Source organism: Rhinolophus hipposideros (assembly GCF_964194185.1).
Source record: "Rhinolophus hipposideros genome assembly, chromosome: 8".
Classification (NCBI taxonomy): domain Eukaryota; kingdom Metazoa; phylum Chordata; class Mammalia; order Chiroptera; family Rhinolophidae; genus Rhinolophus; species Rhinolophus hipposideros.
The window spans coordinates 69,681,628-69,699,950 of record NC_138054.1 but is presented as its reverse complement, the minus strand read 5'-3'; the positions used below and the strand labels follow the sequence as shown (position 1 = coordinate 69,699,950).

Sequence of the window (18,323 nt, the reverse complement as noted above, 5' to 3'; positions counted from 1 at the left end):
GAACCTACAAGCGTTCTTGTGGAGGGGAGGGTGGCCTCTGTGAGTTTCACGCTGTGTAAGACAGCATGCTGTGAAAACTCACACGGCGACTGGTGTAAGCGCACGTTCTTTGCCTGGCTTTCCGCCTCCGAATTGTGTATCTGCTAGTTCTAGGTACCTATCTTTCCGTCCTGGTAAGGTCCTCATTTCAGGAAACTCCTGGCCCCGAGCGCAGCTCAGGGAATCTGTGTACCTGCTCTAGTCACCGTGCACCTGCTGAGTGCTCCTGTCTCGATCTGAAAAGTGCCTGTCTGAGCGTACCTGTCTTTATGACTAAGAACTACCTCCAACGGTGCGTGGACCGACCTCTGTGTACCTGATTCACTCAATGCGTCTCTGACTGTACCTTAGGCAGTCGTGGAGCACTTGTCAGGTATCTGAACGGACGTGGCTGTACCTGTCCTGGCATCTCTGTACGCGCCTCAGTCAGTCGCGTCTGGTTCAGCCCGTGCTTACCTTCCGCACGCGGGCCGTGCACTCCCGCGCTCCGCATCTCCTCGCCGCCCTGGCCTGGAGACCCACGGAAGGGGCTGCCTCCCCTGGTCCCCCGCCCCTATTCCCGGCGGGGGCGGGACCAGCAGCAGGGGCGGGGCAAGGCCGAAGGCGGGGCGGGCGGTGGGGCGGAGCAGGAAGGGGCGGTGGCCGCCCCGCCCCCTGGGTCGACTTGCTCCTCCCCTGCCCGGCTTCCGCGTCAAGGTCCTTAACGCAACCTCCCCGCCCACCGCCCGGTATAAAGGCGCCGCGGGCCTTGCTCGTGGGACTCGGCCCCATGGAGACGCCACCTGCTGCGGCCGGCGCGCGGCGGGGTGAGTTGCGCGCGATGGGGCAGGAGCGAGGGGGAGGGCGAGGGCCTCAGGCGGGCAGAGGAGGGGGCGGGGAGGGCTCCGGCTGGATACACCAGGCGAGGAGGGACGTGGGGCCGATCCTCTCCGGCCGTGCCTATCCTCGGACCCCTTCCAACTTAGCCCAAGTTGGAGGAACCTAGGGGAAGGGGGACCGAGCTCCGGAGCTCGGAGCTGGGACAGCCTCCGCGTCACCGAGGTAGGCGGCCAACCAGAGTTTCCCAGCAACTTTTCTCGCCTGTGAGTCTCCCCGGAAAGTTCTCCTCCCCCGGTCCAGGAATCTGGCCACCGGCCCTGCGCCTCCTGGGCCTGGCTCGGTGAGCAGGGCGGGCAGGCGGAGGCGATGGCCTCAGTGGGGAAGCCCCCGCCCCCCCCGCACAGACGCAACGCACTTCCATCCCGGGGTTTCCATCCGAGCGCCCCGCCCCGCCGCTGTGGGAGTGCGGCGAGGTTCTCTGAGACCTCCCAAGATTTGTGGGTCCCTAGAGTTGTTGTGGGACTGAGCTTGGGATAGAGATGGAGCCAGACTTCCTAAGTTCAAATCCTTTCGTCACCAGCCAACAGCCGGATGACCTTGAGCAAGTTCTTAATGGCTGTGGCTCCGTTTCATCCTTTGTACGATGCAAACGATGATCCCTAGCTGGGAGCACTTTTGAGAGGACTGACAGAGGTATCACAGGAAGATGGATTTGCACAGTGTCACCAGTGTTGCCTCATCCTGTTGGGTGGGGCGGATGGGAGAGAGCCATTCCCCATCCCTAATCCTTGTGGTTGTCCTACAAGGAGCTGTGACAGGTGCCTTCCACCAGTCTGAGTTGTGAGTGGCCGGTGGAGAGAGGGCCACCCAGGAAGCCAGCCCCCGCCATGAGTCTGTGGGAACTTGAAGACAGCCACAGCTACCAAGGTACCCCCAGGTCGGCCCAGGAGCCCCCTGCTGAGGAAGCAGCCACTACTGAGCTGCAGATGAAGGTGGACTTCTTCAGGAAGCTGGGCTACTCATCTGCTGAGATCCACAGCGTCTTGCAGAAGCTGGGGGTCCAGGCGGACACCAACACAGTGCTGGGCGAGCTGTTGAAACATGGGTCAGCAGCTGAGCGGGAGCGCCAGGCCTCGCCAGACCCCTGCCCTCAGCCCCCGCTGGTCCCCCGAGGTGGTGGCACCCCTAAGGCTCCCATCCTGGAACCCTCAACCCCAAAGGAGGACAAGGAGAGCAGTGACCTAAGGCCGGTGGTCATCGATGGGAGCAACGTGGCCATGAGGTACATGTCACTTCTGTGGCCAAGATGTGGCCAGGAATGGTGGGTCTCTGCACCTCTGGTAGAGGGGCTTCGGAAAGGAGTTGACCTCTTCTCACACACTAGTCTAGAGGAAGGAAAAGCTCCTTATTGAGGCCCTACTGTGTGCCAGGAGGCTCCTGTCATCCTTGGAAGTGGGTTGGCCAGGAATGTTTTAGGGATGAGAACGGGGGCTCAAAGACTTGCTCAGGGTCACACTACTGGGAAGTGGTTGAGCAAGGTTTCCAACTCGGGTCCTCTGTCTCCAGAGCTCCCCTTATGCCCTTTGTCTCTCCCCAAGGGCAAGCACTCTCTGTTCTCCCTTGTGACTTGAGGCAGTACTGTGGAAGGGATCAGACTGGGCTCCGCTCCCTCCTAGAGGAGCCAGGAGTCACCTCCTCTCTGAGCCTTCGTTCCTCCTCCCTATGTAAGACAGGGCTAACCCAGCCTCCAGTTGTGGAGTGAATTCAGTGCCTGCAGAGAGGAACTGCTCAGGAAACAGTAATAGTAGTTGTGAGTACAGTTATTCAGGGGCTGGGGCTTCTGAGGCCTATCTCACACTTGGGCTCGCACGGAAGCAGGCCCAGTTATGGAGGCCTTCGTAATTGTGACCAAGAGTGACCTCGAGGACCTGGCTGTGTGTGGGAGATATAAATGGGTGGCCTGATGCTTTGGCGTCAGGTGAGCTGTGACTTGGGTCCGTTCTGATTTGGCTGAAGCCACCTGGGCTGGACTGGGCTCTGGGAGCTCCCTAGGGCCAGAGCCAGGACTCAACCCCAGTACCCCTCCCCCCATGCTTTAACAGGGGATTGGGTGGGATTGGGCCAGGGTTGCTCCTGACCCCAGGGAGCCCAGACCCCTGTTCAGTCCAGGCTCTGCCCTCCAGCCCTGCTTTCTCTCAGCCCTCTAAGGTGGACTGGTGAGACAGGGCTAGCAGATCATTCACAAGGAAAAGTTCCTGTGGGTATGGACAGAGAGACTCCAGGCACGGAGATTGGAGGGCTCTTTCACTTGCTGCTCTCCGGGATCTGCCTGGTGGGCTGCTTGAGGCCCCGAGGCCCTTGGCCCCCCCCTCTATCCCTCCATCCCTCCCACTCCCTGCCCAGCTGGGCCAAGTCAGAGCTGGTCCTGTCCCAGCTTAGCCACCTTTAAGTCAGCATTCCCATCTCTGAAATGGGCTGAGCCTGGGTGGAAAGTTGGGTAAAGCTGGCTCCCACATGCCAGTGGCAGCTGATCACAACTTGGGCTTTGAGAGTTAGGGGTCCTCCCAGGCCTCAGCGGCATGTGGCTGGGCAAGGATCCAGGATGTGTCTGGGACTCCTTCCACCAGGGGTTTTGGCCAGAGTGCTGAGCCCTGGGGCAGCCATGTGCTGTGTGTGTTTGTATCCTGGCAGGAGGAGGGGCTTGAGAGGAAGGAGGGGCAGGTGGTAGAGGCCGGGTGACTGGAGAAGCTGGCTGGTGAGGCAGAGCCGCTGGGGGTTTCTGAGCTCAGGGCCATAGCAAGAGGGGAATTCCACCCTCAAACTTCCTGTCTCAGCTGCTACTGTGTTCCTGCCTTGCTCTCCCCTCCCCCACAGGGGAGGCGGGCCAGCCCCCACCATATGCAAATCGTGGGGAAATTCACCTTTGTTTCCTTCTAAGGGAATTTTTCTCTAGCTGGGCCCAGCCCAGGCAGATCTTTTCACCTGGGTAGCCTGGCCTGGCCCTGGCCTCTGTCTTAGGGTGGGAGCCACTGAGCAGGAGTCTCCTATGTACTCAGGTGCCTTACCAGTGTCTAGTTAGCCAAGTTGGGGGCCCTGACCTGGGCAAAGAGGACTATGTTGGGAGTGGGAGGCTATCTGGTTTTCCGGTGCCAGCCGAGCTTCCTCCGTTGCAGTGAGAAAGACTAAAGTTAGCTGTAGGGCGGTACGCCGGCCTGGACGGGCAGTATCTGGTCTGCTTCTGCCAAGAGTAAGGCTCTGACTACCTGCCAAGGGAATATTCTGGAGGCTAGGGCAGCTGAGAGCAGCCAAGGTTTTTGATGCCCAAAGGCAGAATGCTGCCGTGGAAGCCCTGGCATCCCACTAAGTCCCAGGGCTTGAAGATGCTGGCCTAGGATGGGGCATACGCGTGTACACACGTGTACAGAAGGAGGTAGGTGATGCTTGTGCCGACTGCATACCTGAGAGGAAGCCCAGCCACAGACGATCACTCCCCCGTGGTCTTGGGGACACAGAAGGCCCAGGGAAGGGAGTAATATGATAGGGGAAGCAGAACACTAGCTACGTCCTCCCAGGTGTGGAGGCCTCCTACAGCTCATTTTAGCCCCTCTCATACAATGGGCATTATGAGGACGAACCAGGGACTTGACCCATCCTGGAAAGTCAGAGACAGCTTCTCAGAGGTGGGGACGCCTCACATGGGTCCTGATGGAGGAGCAGGAGTTGGCCAGATGCATCATTTTTCCTGTGCCCAGCCTGCCCTCCCTCCTAACACTATTCAAATTCACGTTTGGGAGCTTTTTGGTTTTTCTCGTAAGTAAACTTCACATCTTGTTGTTGGGAACAGGAAGACCACCCAGTGATCCCAGACAGGGATTCAAGTTCTATCTCTTACCACTAGCTGGGAGATCTTAGATGAGTCACAGCGCTGCCGCTAGCCTTACAAGGATGAAGCAAGGAGGTGTGAGAGGCACCTGGCCTCCAATAGGAGCTTGGTACCCTCTGATCCCCACTCCATCCTCACCGTCAGTGTCGCCACCTGTCTGGGCCTCAGCACCGATGGTGGTTGTGAGCAAGCACAGGTTCTGGGTTTGAATCTCTGTTCCACAATCGCTGTTTCGTGATGCTGGCAACTCGTTGCCTTCTGTGGACCACCGTCTTCTCATCTGAATAAAGGGCAAAGGAGCCTTTTAATGATAGTACCCTCCTCAGAAGCTTACTGATGAGTCATTATAATAAGCACAGATCAGGGCATGGCTCCGAGCTCTCAGTGAAGGTTAACTTTTATCATAAACAGGCTGGCCGGTGTGCATCTGGCCGGGAGGCCCCAGCAGGCGGGCATGAGCACTGCCTCCATGCTGAACTTTGCTTCCCTACAATTTACAGAGAACTTCAGACCTGGGAACCCCGGCCTCATCTCCAGACAGCCTCTGTGCCCCCCCCAGCTGCCCCACCTCCCTCTCTACCTTCTCTTGGGGCTCCAGCTATCAAACCCCCCAGCCCCCAAGCCACCCACAGGATGTGGTCGGCCATGGACTTGCCTCTTTTGCGTAACGTTTATCCTGTTTTATTTGCCAAATATAAGAGTCTGAGTTGTTCACTGAGGGATTAATGAGGGGCAGGGGCTACTGGGGAGGGATCCCCCAGCTGGCCTCCAGCCTCCCTTCAAGCCTGGTCCAGGAGCCCTTCCACCATACCCAGTGTTACCTGGGAGCTCCACCCTCTCACCCTCCCAGGAAGCCAATGGGACCCTCCACTTTGCTGGACTATCTTTGGTCTCAAGCAAACAGGAAAGTTGTCCCACTGATAGGGGCCTTCTTAAGGAGGCTGCAGACAGCCAGGCCCATTTTTCAGGTAGAAAAACTGAGTCCAGAGCAACCCAGCAGCACCTCAGGGCTTTCTTCTGGATCTGACCCCATTAGGATGGGGTAAGGTCTGGTCATGAGATCACGGCTGGGCCATGTCCCATGTCCCAGCTCTCCTGCTATGTGAGTCTCCTGTCCAGACAGTTTCTGCCTCGGGTTATGCCCTTCTGAGAGCGGTGAGGAGAGTACAGGGCAGTGCAGGCATTTTGGGGAATTGGCGGTCTTGAACGGAAAAGCAATATCCTTTCACTTTCAAACTGAAAGGCTCCTTGGCAGCCTGCTCCATCTGTCGTTGCCTGCCTGCCTTGGAGGTTGGGCTCGTGGCTTCTGCCCCTTAGCCCAGCTCCTCCAGTGTGTGCAGGACCGAACTTTAATCCACAGCAATCTGGTTTCTCTTCAGTGAGCTGTGGCAGGCCTCCCGCACCCCCACCCCCAGGCGAGGGAGGGGTGGTGACTCAGTCTGCATGTGTACATCTGTCCCCTTGGTCCCAGCACCCTCGGGTGGGGCAGGAACCAGAAGTCTCCTGTTCCTTTCCCCCACCCCCAGGTGTGTTGCAAGCAGCCTGACCCTCCCCCACGTGGGGAGCAAGTGCTGCCAGATTCCTGGGCGTTTCCTCACTGTCGGGAGATGGAATATGAGGGAAAGCCCCAGGTCTGGCCATGCCAGGCACTGTGAGAACCAGGAGGGAATGCAAGCCTTGGGCCCCAACTGAAGGCGGTGGCCTGAGCCAGGGCAGGGGCTCGAGTGGGACCTCCCTCCTGCTCGGATCTGGAGGATAGTGGGTGAGCCATTCCCGTGGGCTGACCCCAACCCTTCTCCCCCCCAGCCACGGGAACAAGGAGGTCTTCTCCTGCCGGGGCATCCTGCTGGCTGTAAACTGGTTTCTGGAGCGGGGCCACACAGACATCACAGTATTTGTACCATCGTGGAGGAAGGAGCAGCCTCGGCCTGATGCGCCCATTACAGGTGAATGGTACCTCTGCACAGGGATGGTCTTGCCGCCCCAGGAGCCCTGATTCGCCCCAGGAAAGACCCTTTGGGTGTGACCGATGACATCGAGGCCTCAAGCAGGGACCAGCATTTCTTCTTCCCATTTGGTGCTGTTCTCAGCATCCCTGCTCTGAACAGTGACCACTGGAGGTCACTTTGTGCAGCCTGTGCCTCTGAGTACTGGACACCTCCCTCACCTACCGGTGGGGCGCTCTTCACATCCCCGGTGGCACAGGCAGCATAGTGTGGGGGCTGAGCCTGTGGGCTCTGGATCCTGGCTCTGTCCTTTCTGGCTCACCTTGCTCCGAGGCAGGCACTCCTCACCTCAGACATGGGTGGGGGCTGACAACCTCACAGGATTGTCATGAGGATCGCATGAGTTAATACATGCTAAGTGCTTAGGAGAGTGCCTGGCACATAGCAAATCCTTGATAAATGTTAGCTGTTACCATTGTTCTTACAACAAGAACCCCAACCATTGAGAGTAAAAAACCCAGTGTGTGTCTCTAGAAATCTTGAAACCTGGGGCCAGGCTGGCTGTGAAAAGTGTCCCCCTCTGGATGGGTTCTGGTAGCTTTGTCCCGGCTTTTCAGGGCACAGAGCCGAGACAGGTCTCCTGCCCCACTCACACTGGGGCTCATTCATGGACCCCTGTGAGGCCGGCTAGGTGAGTGCCAAGCCAAGCCCACCTGTGAACAGGCATGAACAGACCTGCAGTCCAGAAGGAAAGGACAAGGCTCACCTCTGCGCTCCGGGGCCTTTGTTGAGCTGACCTACAGGTCCATTCTTAGGTGTTCTTGGTTTTCAGGCAGCAAACTATGTGCAAGGCCCAGGTGAGCAGCCGGGGTGTGGAGTGGCCTCAGCAGAGCCACGTCCTGTCCTCGTGCACCTGGAACTAGGAGCCGCTGTGCCAGCCCCCAGGTTAGGGAGCCCTCCAGGCCTGGCTCTGGGTCCAGGCTGGGCCCTGACCCGTGCCCCTGCCACCTCCCAGACCAGCACATCCTGCGGGAACTGGAGAAGAAGAAGATCCTGGTGTTCACGCCGTCGCGGCGTGTGGGTGGCAAGCGGGTGGTGTGCTACGACGACCGCTTCATCGTGAAGCTGGCCTTCGAGTCCGACGGGGTAGTGGTCTCCAACGACACGTACCGGGACCTCCAGGGTGAGCGGCAGGAGTGGAAGCGCTTCATCGAGGAGCGGCTGCTCATGTACTCCTTCGTCAACGACAAGTGAGCTCCCGAGGAGGCTGGGGACGGGCTGATGGCCTTTGAGTCCTGAGGGGAAACCAGAGGTGCCCTCGGGCGGGCTGGGGCTGGGGGAGCTCTGCTGGGCGGCAGTGGCCTTGGATCCGGGCAGCTTTGGGAGTGAGGTGGACATGGCTCCACATAAGAAGGCTCAGGCTGGGACCAGGCCGGGTAGAGTTTTGATTGGGGGAACGGAGCAGTAGCATTTGTAACAGGATGTGGTCAGTGGTTCCAAGAAAGCCTCCCTGCTTCCCAGCACTGACTCTCTGACCAGAGGCCAGTGGATATAGCCTTAGATTCAGATTTTAAGGTTGCTGGCCCCCTACCGCCTCAGCTCCCAGCAACAAGGACTGCTCCAAAGTTGCCCACAGCTACGTATAGCCCTCGACTGGGATCTCCTCCCCTCCCTTGGGGCAGTCCCAGCCAGAACCCAGGGATGTCCTGCTGGATGGGCACCAGCTTCCGGAGCTGCTCTCCTATCCTTCCTACTGAGGCTTGCTGTCCTGCCCCTTCCCTGCACTTGGAAGTTCTTCTCATGTCTCCCACCTGCTCTTCAGGTTCATGCCCCCCGATGACCCTTTGGGCCGTCACGGGCCAAGCCTGGACAACTTCTTGCGTAAGAAGCCACTCACGGCCGAGCACAGGAAGCAGCCGTGTCCCTATGGTAAGAGACCCGCTCCAGCCTCCACTGCGTTTCTCACGCCTTCCCTTTCCCCTCACCTAAGTTGACCTGTGCCCTGAGTTCTTCCACTTGAGGACCACTTAACCCCAAGTTTCCCCAAGCCACCCCTGGTTCTGGAGCTCCCCTGATTAGAGTCCCCCTTCCTTCTCTTCCAGGGAGGAAGTGCACCTACGGGATCAAGTGCCGGTTCTTCCATCCAGAGCGGCCAAGCCGCCCCCAGCGCTCTGTGGCTGACGAGCTCCGTGCCAATGCCCTCCTCTCGCCCCCTAGGGCCCCGGGCAAGGACAAAAGTGGCCGGCAGCCTTCACCTCCATCTCAGCCTGGCTCTCAGCCAACAGAGCGTGAGCAGTGCAGCCGAGAAAGGAAGAAGCTAGGAGCCCAGGCGTCCCTGGGGCCCCATCACGAGGGTCTGACCCAGACCTTGGCCCCCACGACTGCAGGCAGGAGCCGCCCACCGAGTGGGGGCAGTGGCAGCAGTTTTGGGCCCACGGACTGGTTTTCACAGACCCTGGATTCTCTCCCGTACACTTCCCAGGACTGCCTGGACTCGGGCATTGGCTCCCTGGAGAGCCTGATGCCAGAACTGTGGGGGGGTCGAGGGGGAGGCTCTGGTGAGCCGGGCCCACCTCGAGGCCCTTATGCTGGCTACAGCCCCTACGGGGCTGAGCTCCCGGCCACTCCAGCCTTCTCTGCCTTCGGACGGGCTGTGGGTGCTGGCCACTTCAGTGTCCCTGCTGACTATGCACCCTCACCAGCCACCTTTCCACCTCGGGAGTACTGGTCTGAGCCGTACCAGCTTCCCCCACCCACCCCAGTGCTCCAGGAGCCCCAGGTGCCGGGCCCGGGGGCTGACAGGGGCCCGTGGGGTGGGGCAGGCAGCCTGGCCAAGGAGCGAGCCAGTGTGTACACCAAACTGTGTGGTGTCTTTCCCCCACGCCTGGTAGAGGCCGTGATGGGGCGCTTCCCGCAGCTCCTGGACCCCCAGCAGCTGGCTGCTGAGATCCTCTCCTACAAGTGCCAGCACCTCAGTGAGTAGGCAGCCCTGTCGGCGCTCCGAGGCCTGTCAGGTGGGGCTGTGGGCGGTCGAGCGACCCATTCCCAGCCCTGAGGCCCACCCTGGAGGCTACACAGAGGGAGGATTCAAGTAGGGAAGGGAACCCACAAACCAATGATACTGTAGGATTGGTTCTGGCCCATCTGGCACCTCTAGCCATCTGCCCAAGTGGGTCAGAAGCGATCGCCCTGTTGATGCACATTGTATCTGTAGTTGAAGGAGACACTGCCGGGAACGGCCCGGGAACGGCCGCGGTCCGTGGCTGAAGCCCAAACCCTCCTTTCTCTCAGGGCGGGGAGGGAGGTGGGGGAGCTGAGGCTGCAGGCCCTCTGCGCAGGCCCCCCACCTCCGCCCCATCCCTGGGGTGCCGGCCTTGGCTGGCTAGTTGGGCACTGTGTGCCTGCCCTCCAAGGGCCCCTCCTCGAAGCCAATGAGGCCTCACCCATGCTCTCTTGCCTGGCATGAGGCTTCATGTTAGTAATAAGCAAGATGCTTTGTAACCTCCTTTTGTCCCCTAGTTCACCAATCTCATCGCCCCTGCCAGAGGTCCATGGACTGTGCTGACCCCATCCTCTGCTCCCCCATCCTCCACACTTGGCATCGTCTCACCCTTCCACATGGGGCAGCGGGTGTATGTAATGTTCACATTTGAAGGGGAAAGTCCTTGCCTCCATGAACACATCAATAAAATACAATGTGAGCCCCTTAAAGAGATGGTGTTGTACTTGGGGGTCGAGCTGGCCTTGAGAGGACGGAAGGTCAAAGGTGTGTCCCTCAGACCTACCAAGCTCCACCGAGAGGAGGCAGAGGCATCCTTCCTGAGGCCCTTGAGAGGAGGAGGCCATGGCCATGGGCACGGGTGGGGGAAAGTGGGAAGCAGAAGTGGGAAACAGCCTGGAGTCCTGAGACGTGTGGAGGGAGGGGGTGGTACTGGGCACGGGGCCTGTTCCCCTTTTCTGTGACCAGAGCCAAGGATGAGAAACTACCTGGCTGAGAAAATGGCTTCCAGGGGAGCTCGGTGGGGTGGTGGTGTGGGGGAGCCCTTGGGCGCTCGGCTTCGGCTCTGTCCTCCCAGAGATTGCCTTGTTCCAGACCCAGAATTGTAGGGCCAAAGGCAGCCTGGAGAGGCAAGACTAGGCTAACCTCCAAGTAGGAGCTTAGGGCTCCTGCTCCCAAACTCAAGAACTGGCTTTGCCACCAATTATGTCACCTAGGGCAAGTGACTACCCCTCTCTGGGTCTGTTTCCTCATCTATGAAGTGAATAATGGTACCTACCTTACAGGGTTGTTGTAAGGAGTGCATGAGACCATACGTGCTGGGTGTGTGGCCCAATGCCTGGTGCATAGTAAGTGCTCATAAAAGGACCTCTGCTGTTACTTCCTATGGGCTGTGTTCACCTCCATCCACCATCTCAACCTTCTCATCTGCCCCTAGAAGGAAAGAGGCCAGGCAGGATGATACATCTTTTTTTTTAAGATGAAAAACTAAGGTATAAATGTTAAATATTTTAAGTGAAAAGCTGAGCTGTCAGATGATCCCCAAACAAACACCACCAGCAGGGGGAAGTGGTAAAAATAGAGTTTTAATAATTATACGCATATCTTTGAACATCTCACCTAATCTGTACTTTATGAAGCTTTTATGGTATCTGTACATTTTTTTTTTTTTTTTAAGAAACTGCTCTACCGCAGAGCAGCTGTGCAGCATGTTGAAAATGCCACATTGGCGATCTCCCTGCATGTTGGGCCCCCACCCCATTCCTCATGCTGAACGTTTTTTAGAAACCTGCACTTAAGGCGGAAGCTCATGCACAATCCACAACATGCTCGCCAGGTGCCCCCTGCCTGTGGCTTCCAGCCTCCTTGGGAGATTTGGATCTGCACAAAGAAATCTCATGGCCTTATTTATAAAATATCTTTTCCAATCAACAACTGTACTGCAGGTTAAAAGGCTATCCATGGGCCGGCCCGGTGGCGCAGGCGGTTAGAGCTCCATGCTCCTAACTCTGAAGGCTGCCGGTTCGATTCCCACATGGGCCAGTGGGCTCTCAAAAAAAAAAAAAAAAAATTGTAAAAGGCTATCCATGGGCCTTTGTTTTTATGGGACAGGAAGCAAAAATACCAGACTGTCCATGATCAGCCAATGGCAATGCTGAGTGACTTGCCCAAGGTCCCATGCAGGGGGATAGATGGACCGGGCCTCAAATTCGGGACCTCTGGCCCCACAAACCTGACAAAGGGAGGGCCCCAGGCACTAGTTTGCAGTGATTCGCAGGCCCCTGAGCGGGGCGGAGGTAGTGGGGGCGCCCCAACTAACACCCATACCTCATAACCCTCAACGTTTACATTCATATAGGAATCCCTCTAGCATGACAGAAGCAGGACCACCCCACCCACCTGCTCAGCAGCAGATACCCAACAGCCCCAGCCACCAAGCCCCCTCCATCTGGACCCCAGTGGAGCATGAAGGCCGTGAGGCATCCAGAGTCTAGAAGCAGAATAGGGTGACTTCAGCCCTCCTTCCATCCCACCAGCTGACTGTCCATAGACTTGAGGGCTCACACTTGGTCCCTGACCAGAGCTGAACTCTTGCTCATTTGCTGCTTCTGCTTGGGGTGGGGGTGGGGGGGGCGGAGGCAGATCCTACAGATAGGTGGGAGTGGGCAAGGGCAGCAGGTCCAGGCTGGTTTGGGCTGATGTCTGGAGGCCGTGTCTGGCCCTGCTGGCTTGTTGCCAGGCACTGACAAGGGCATCAGAGCCCACGTGGCAGGTGCCAGCTGGGGCTGGGCTGGGCTGAGTCAGGTCAGTGCCGTTGGCCTGGACTTGCATCCCGTGCTTTCCCGGCAGCCGCAGCCGGCTGGGCTGGCCAACAGGCTTTGTAGCCTCCCCTCAGGCCTCTTTCTCAATCTAACTTCCGGGCAGAGCCACTCAGAGGCTGCCAGGCCCAATGCCCAGGATATATCTTTCCCATGACATGGGTTTTAACTGTGAAGCTCTCTCCACGACCTCTTGTCCTACCCTCTGAAGCACCTTTACGAATGGGGCCTCAGTGTCCCTACCTGTAAAAGGGACACAATGATCCCTGTGCCTCTCTAGATTTGACAAGAGCGTATCTCAGTTCTTGAGATGGCAGCATGAGAGAAAGAAGCCCTGGGTTCAAGTCTCCCTCCTTGGCTGTGTGGCCCTGGGGAACTGCCTTCCCCGCCCCGAGGCTCAGCTTCCTGGCCTCCCTCATAAGACAGCTTGAAAGGTTCACACGGGCTCAGGCTGGTGTGAAGGAGAGCGGCAGGGCCTGGACAGTGATCCCGAGGCAGTAGCTGAGGCTGAGGCACTAGACGGGCTCAAACATGGGTAGCTGCCCTGCGTGCTATTTCCTCCTCTAGTTTTCCTGGTTCCAGGAGCTCAGAAGCTAATGGGGAAACCAATGAGTGAGTATGCAAATTCCCACTTTGTTGGGAAATGATCCTGGGGAGCTCACAGAGGATGGCCTCCTGCCAGCCCTTCCCTGAACCCCCACAGGCCCCACCCTGGGGCTCTCACCCTGGGCCTGACCCTGAGTTTTCTTGCAAGTTGTCTCACACGCAGGTTAACCCTGCCTGGGAGCAGGATGCCCACGGAGACGTCGGCCTCCCTGGCAGAGAATGAACTGGCCCACAACGGGATGAAATTCCTGGTTGGTCCTGGGTTTCCCCACCCACTTCACCAGCCTGAGGAAAACCCAGCAGTCCCTAAAGATCTAGGGACCTAAACTAGGAGCAGAAGAGCTTTAGGGCTTCAAGAGGAGCACCTCTCCCAGGGCCTCCCAGTGCTGCTAACACCCCAAACATGGCTCATCTCCTGCAGGGTAGTGTGGGGGAGTGGCTGCGAAGAGGTCACTGCTCACTACTGCAGCTGCCACTTCCTCCCTGTTCCCACCAGCAGAGTTCTGTGCCCGCCCACCTCCCCCATGTCTCCTGGAAAAGCCAGAGTCTGTCTCCCCAACACAGAAGGGGAAGACTCCTGCATGAAGGAGGTGCTGGGCAGGTCTCTGTCGGAGACAGAGTGAGTGAGCAACAAAAAACTGGGATTCAGTGGGCTACAAATCTAGGAGAAGGGGGGCCTGCCATCCACCTGAGCTCTGGACCCAGCTGGTCCTCAGGGCTCATGCCCCCAAAGGCAGGCCAAGGGTTAGCACTTTTGCCCCAGGGCTTCTCAAACTTCTGGCTCATTTTTTCCCCCTAGAACATAGCAGAGTGGGTGGAGTAGAGGGCAGTGAGTAAGAGCCTGTTCTGGGGACCTCCTAGTTCATGGGAAGGGTGTGGGAGATTTGGCTGAAAGAGACAGGAAGTAGGGCCCTACAATTAAGGAAACCCAAGCCATCCCAGGCCATGGTATGTAAATCCTCCCAGCTAGTTCCTGGAGGGGGAGTAGGCACCAAGCTGTCACCCTGGGGTGTGGCCTCTTGAAGCCCAACTCAAGGCAGCTGCTGGCAATCTTAAACTACTCACTCATTTAAGAAATGGCTGCAAAACTAGGTGGGAGAAAAGGATCAGGCAACCCCACCCCCACCTCTACTGAGCTGGGCATGGTGCTGGGAGGACAGGTCACTGGGAAAGAGCCCAAAGGCTCTGATTCTGGCTGCTCTCCAAAGAGCCTAGCAAAGGCTAGGGCCATCCTGGTGCTCTACCTGCCACCTACTGGCTCCTACTGGTATGACTGCCTATGGACCAGGGGGCCAGCTTAGCCACCCAAGCCACCAGCACAGGCCTGAACAAAGGGCCTACAGGATCTTCAGCAGGATCTGAAAACAATAATCTAAAGAGAATAATATGGAAAGTAAGTTCAAGTTCAAAGGCCAAAATGTGGAATTCTTAATGGCCTCCTGCGGCTCTACCTGGAAAGCAGCACCAGAGGTCACAGCCGAGCCACCTACAAAATTTAAAGCTATAGAAAATGCCAACTGTTCTGGGTAACAAATTACCCAAGTAAAATTCTCCTTCCATTACCATATAGTTGACCCCCTTTTCCCTCTTCTACCATCACCTTCCCTCTTACCTCTGGTAACCAGTAAATTGTTGTCTGTGTCTATGAGTTTTTGTTTGTCTCGTTCCTTTGCTGCTTTCAGTTTTACATCCCACATATGAGTGAAGTCATATGGTTCTCGACTTTTTCTGTTGGATTTATTTCGCTTGGCATGATAATCTCAGGATCCATCCACGTTGAACTGACTCTGGGCGGTGAACACACAATGCAATATACAGATGACGTATAGAATTGTGCACGTGAAACCTATGTGATTTTACTAACCAAGGTCACCCAATAAATTTAATTAAAATTTTTAAAAAGAAACTTGAATTACAAAAAAAGAGCAATGTAAAACGTCATGCCAACAAATAGGACTCTGTAAAATCAAAAGGGTAAAAACATCAATGGAAAAAAAATTCTCAAGAACCTAGGAACAAGAAAGGAAAAGAAGAAAACTACAAGCATTCGTTTTTAACAAATGATCTGAAAGATGAAGTTACGAGGAGATGTGTTTTAATCCTTTGACACACAACCTTTGGCTCAGCAATCACACTGCTAAAAATTTATCCTACAAGTACTTCACATACTTGCAAAATAAGGTGTGGAAAACACGAGTCTAAAACCGCGAAAGATGGCAAACAACTGTTACCGTCATCAGTAGAGGCTGGGTGAAATACATTTTGGTATACACATGCAATGGAATATTAAGTAGCCAATAGAAACAACGAGGCAGCTGCTATGACAGAACATTCTCTAAGCTGTATTGCCAAATGAAAAAAAGCAAGGTTCTGTCAGTGCACGTCGTACGCTACCATTTTTGAGACACATGGACGTGTGCATGTTGCTCACATATGTACCAAGTTCATCTGGAAGGAGACACAAGAAACTGTCTCTGGGAAGGACAGCTGGTAGCTGAGACAGGTGGACTACGTTTCGTTGACTCAATTCAGTACCATTTGAAAGACTACACTTTCAGGGATCATTTCTGTAGTTTGTTACTAGAGGAGTTTCTCTGAACGTTTAGAGTACCTGATTGTATGCCATTTTGTATGTATTGCTTGTTTAAATTAAAATTGTAAAGGCCCCTTGGAGAACAGAAGTTATGGGGGTGCGGGTGGGGATCTGAGGCGGGTTGTACTGTCCAGGGGTCTCCAGTTTATTCTTGTACACGAATAGTAAAACCTTGGAGCATATAGACCTCTACTATGCATATGTTGTTAAACTGTGATGACTGTCATTTTTGATGATCAAAATGGTGGAGTATCAACAATTGCTTGTAGTTCAACCTTTCATTCATAAATCATCTACATGTACTAATAAACTAACATTTAAGTATAGTCTATAACACACTCAAAGTGAGGAACTAAATAAGGTAAATATAAATCAAAGTCTTGGTATATTCTTCCCACCGCCCATGAGCCCCCGCTCCGTGCCCTCCCCACTGGGGACGACTGCCCTGCAAAGTGAGGATCAGAATCAACTCCATGACAGCCCAGCTCAGTGGTGAAAACTTCTCCTCTACAGACGCATTTTTGCAAAGTGAAAACTGTTTCAAATAGTAAATCTTAGCGCTTATAAAATTCAGACGTGATAACATTAATTTAGATTAACACAGAAATGAGTCCCAATCCCTTCTTTTCATTATCTCTGCATCTTCCGCACACATCAGCTTCCCAGGCACTGACTATGTCACCAACCTGGGAGAAGTAAATGTGTACAAAGCAGCATGATCTGCTCTCTCCACCGCAGCCAAAGCAGAGCACTGCCCTGGGGTTGGACTTCAGGTGTGAATTTTTAGTGTAATAATGCCACAGTAATTTGGAGTAAGGTTGAAGGACAGAGAAATCAGAAAAGCAAAAACTAGGTCATAGTCTATTTCAAAACAGCATACTTACTGCTTTCAAGCTCAGGCCATTTCACACTTGCCTGGTTCCCTTATTTATTGCATAGGTCAGGATGTCAAGAATGCTCCTTATAGAGTACTTAGGTCACCGCAGCACACAAAGACTCAAGCTTGGAGTTGGTAATAATTCTGATGCCTGCTTCCTACTCTTTCAAAGCAAGGGATTGTTTTCTAAGCGTAAAGTATAAAGTCAGTTGTGGAGAGAATGTTTAACCTTTTTGATCAACTCCTTAGAGCACTCGACCCCAAAATGTCTATCGTGACTTTGAAAGTCCATGCTCTCAACCCAGTGGCCCTGTCCAAATTCATGCTGCCTCCCTTCAGTCCCCCACCCTGGTCCTATGGAACTCCATCTTTACTTTGTCGACTGTTCCTGCAAAGTTTCTGTAGGCAACTTACAGGGGCTGAGGGTGATTGAGTTTGAATAAACTATTTCCTCAGCCCCCTGGAAGAGCATACTTGAGACTCGCCAGGAAGCTTCGTACAGACACCACCTTCCCAAGTAGGACATAAAACGTTAACTACAGTGTCTGGACTTGTTTTTAATATCTTAAAACTACCAAAAGGAGCAAAGGACAACCTATTTCCATCTAAGAGCTGAGAAGACTGAAGTACAGAAAACCAAGTTTACCCAGATGGCAGAAATCCACCAGCATGACTGCCCTCAGCGCCCCCTGCCCTCTTGTTCCTCTGGATTACAGGACAGGGAAGAAGGGAGTCATCTTGCAATTTGGCTCTCGTTCTTTAAGCCGATTCATTTTCTGTCCCTAAGACCTGAAGCAAAGTACTATTCTAAACCCAGCTAACATGGTGAAGGCATGGCCAGAAGGAGGCACCTTCTGGGTGGTTCTGGCAGTCATTCCAGTTCAGAGGTCGCTGGTGGGGGCTGCTAAGATGGGATATCGTAGGCCACCCAGCAGACTACCTATCCCAAACCTTCCCGATGGGTACTAGGAAGGCATCTGCCACCTAAGTGACTGTGTCCTTCTGGGTTAGCACCTTTGTTCTTTTCATCAATCACTTGATCAAAGTCATTACCTTACCTCCTTTTAAAGTCAGGCAAACATAGTTTATAATGGAGGTTACAAGTATCACAAGCATGGTAGGCAGGCAGCCCTTCGTGCCTCTTTTTAAACTACCCCAGTGTAGAGAATCTAAGCAATCTTTCAGGACTTGAAAATCTCCAGTACACCTGGCCAACTTGCAGGAAAACTGGGAGGTTCCCGTAATCAGTGATGAAACTTCGTAGAGAAAGTAAGTATAAAGCAAGCAGCACGACTCTGCAATCATATATACACGTGGGTATATTCACATATATATATATACACACACAGATATGCTTTTAAATAATATACTTTTTAAAGAGCAGTCCTACTCTACCTTTAGCAAATGTCAAACTATAAAAGTCAAATATTTTCAGGTTTGCCATATACTTCTGGCAGTTAAGGGACGTGTAGGTATCCCACCCCGCCCCCCCGGAAAAGGAGACAAACTGATAAGGATATAGACTGTTTCTGGTTTCCATTGTTACTTCTTGTTTTTTGTTTTAAAACATTTTTTTAATTGGGAAATATTGGGGAATAGTGTGTTTCTTCAGGGCGCATCAGCTCCAAGTCAAGCCATTGTCCTTCAGTCTAGCTGTGGAGGGCGCAGCTCAGCTCCAGTCCAGTCGCCGTTTTCAATCTTAGTTGCAGGGGGCACAGCCCACATCCCATGCAGGAATTGAAC

The 18,323-nt window shown here is 54.7% G+C and overlaps 1 protein-coding gene across 1 annotated transcript; it reads left to right on the top strand.

Annotated features, from left to right (window-relative positions):
• Positions 1-766: 766 nt before the first annotated feature.
• ZC3H12A (zinc finger CCCH-type containing 12A) lies at positions 767-11,738 on the top strand. The gene is made up of 6 exons (XM_081056642.1): positions 767-845; positions 1,665-2,140; positions 6,548-6,687; positions 7,703-7,937; positions 8,510-8,616; positions 8,790-11,738. The coding sequence occupies exons 2-6, from the start codon at positions 1,746-1,748 to the stop codon at positions 9,668-9,670; spliced, it is 1,758 nt and encodes a 585-aa protein (XP_080912768.1). The 5' UTR covers positions 767-845; positions 1,665-1,745; the 3' UTR covers positions 9,671-11,738.
• The last annotated feature ends 6,585 nt before the right edge of the window (positions 11,739-18,323 follow it).

What these genes read in the sequence shown, in the direction of transcription:
- ZC3H12A (XM_081056642.1), top strand. Translation starts at nt 1,746, where the DNA reads ATGAGTCTGTGGGAACTTGAAGACAGCCACAGCTACCAAGGTACCCCC. An exon ending in GCCTGATGCGCCCATTACAG is followed by an intron (nt 6,688 to 7,702) that starts GTGAATGGTACC and finishes GCCACCTCCCAG; the next exon opens with ACCAGCACATCCTGCGGGAA. An exon ending in TACTCCTTCGTCAACGACAA is followed by an intron (nt 7,938 to 8,509) that starts GTGAGCTCCCGA and finishes CCTGCTCTTCAG; the next exon opens with GTTCATGCCCCCCGATGACC.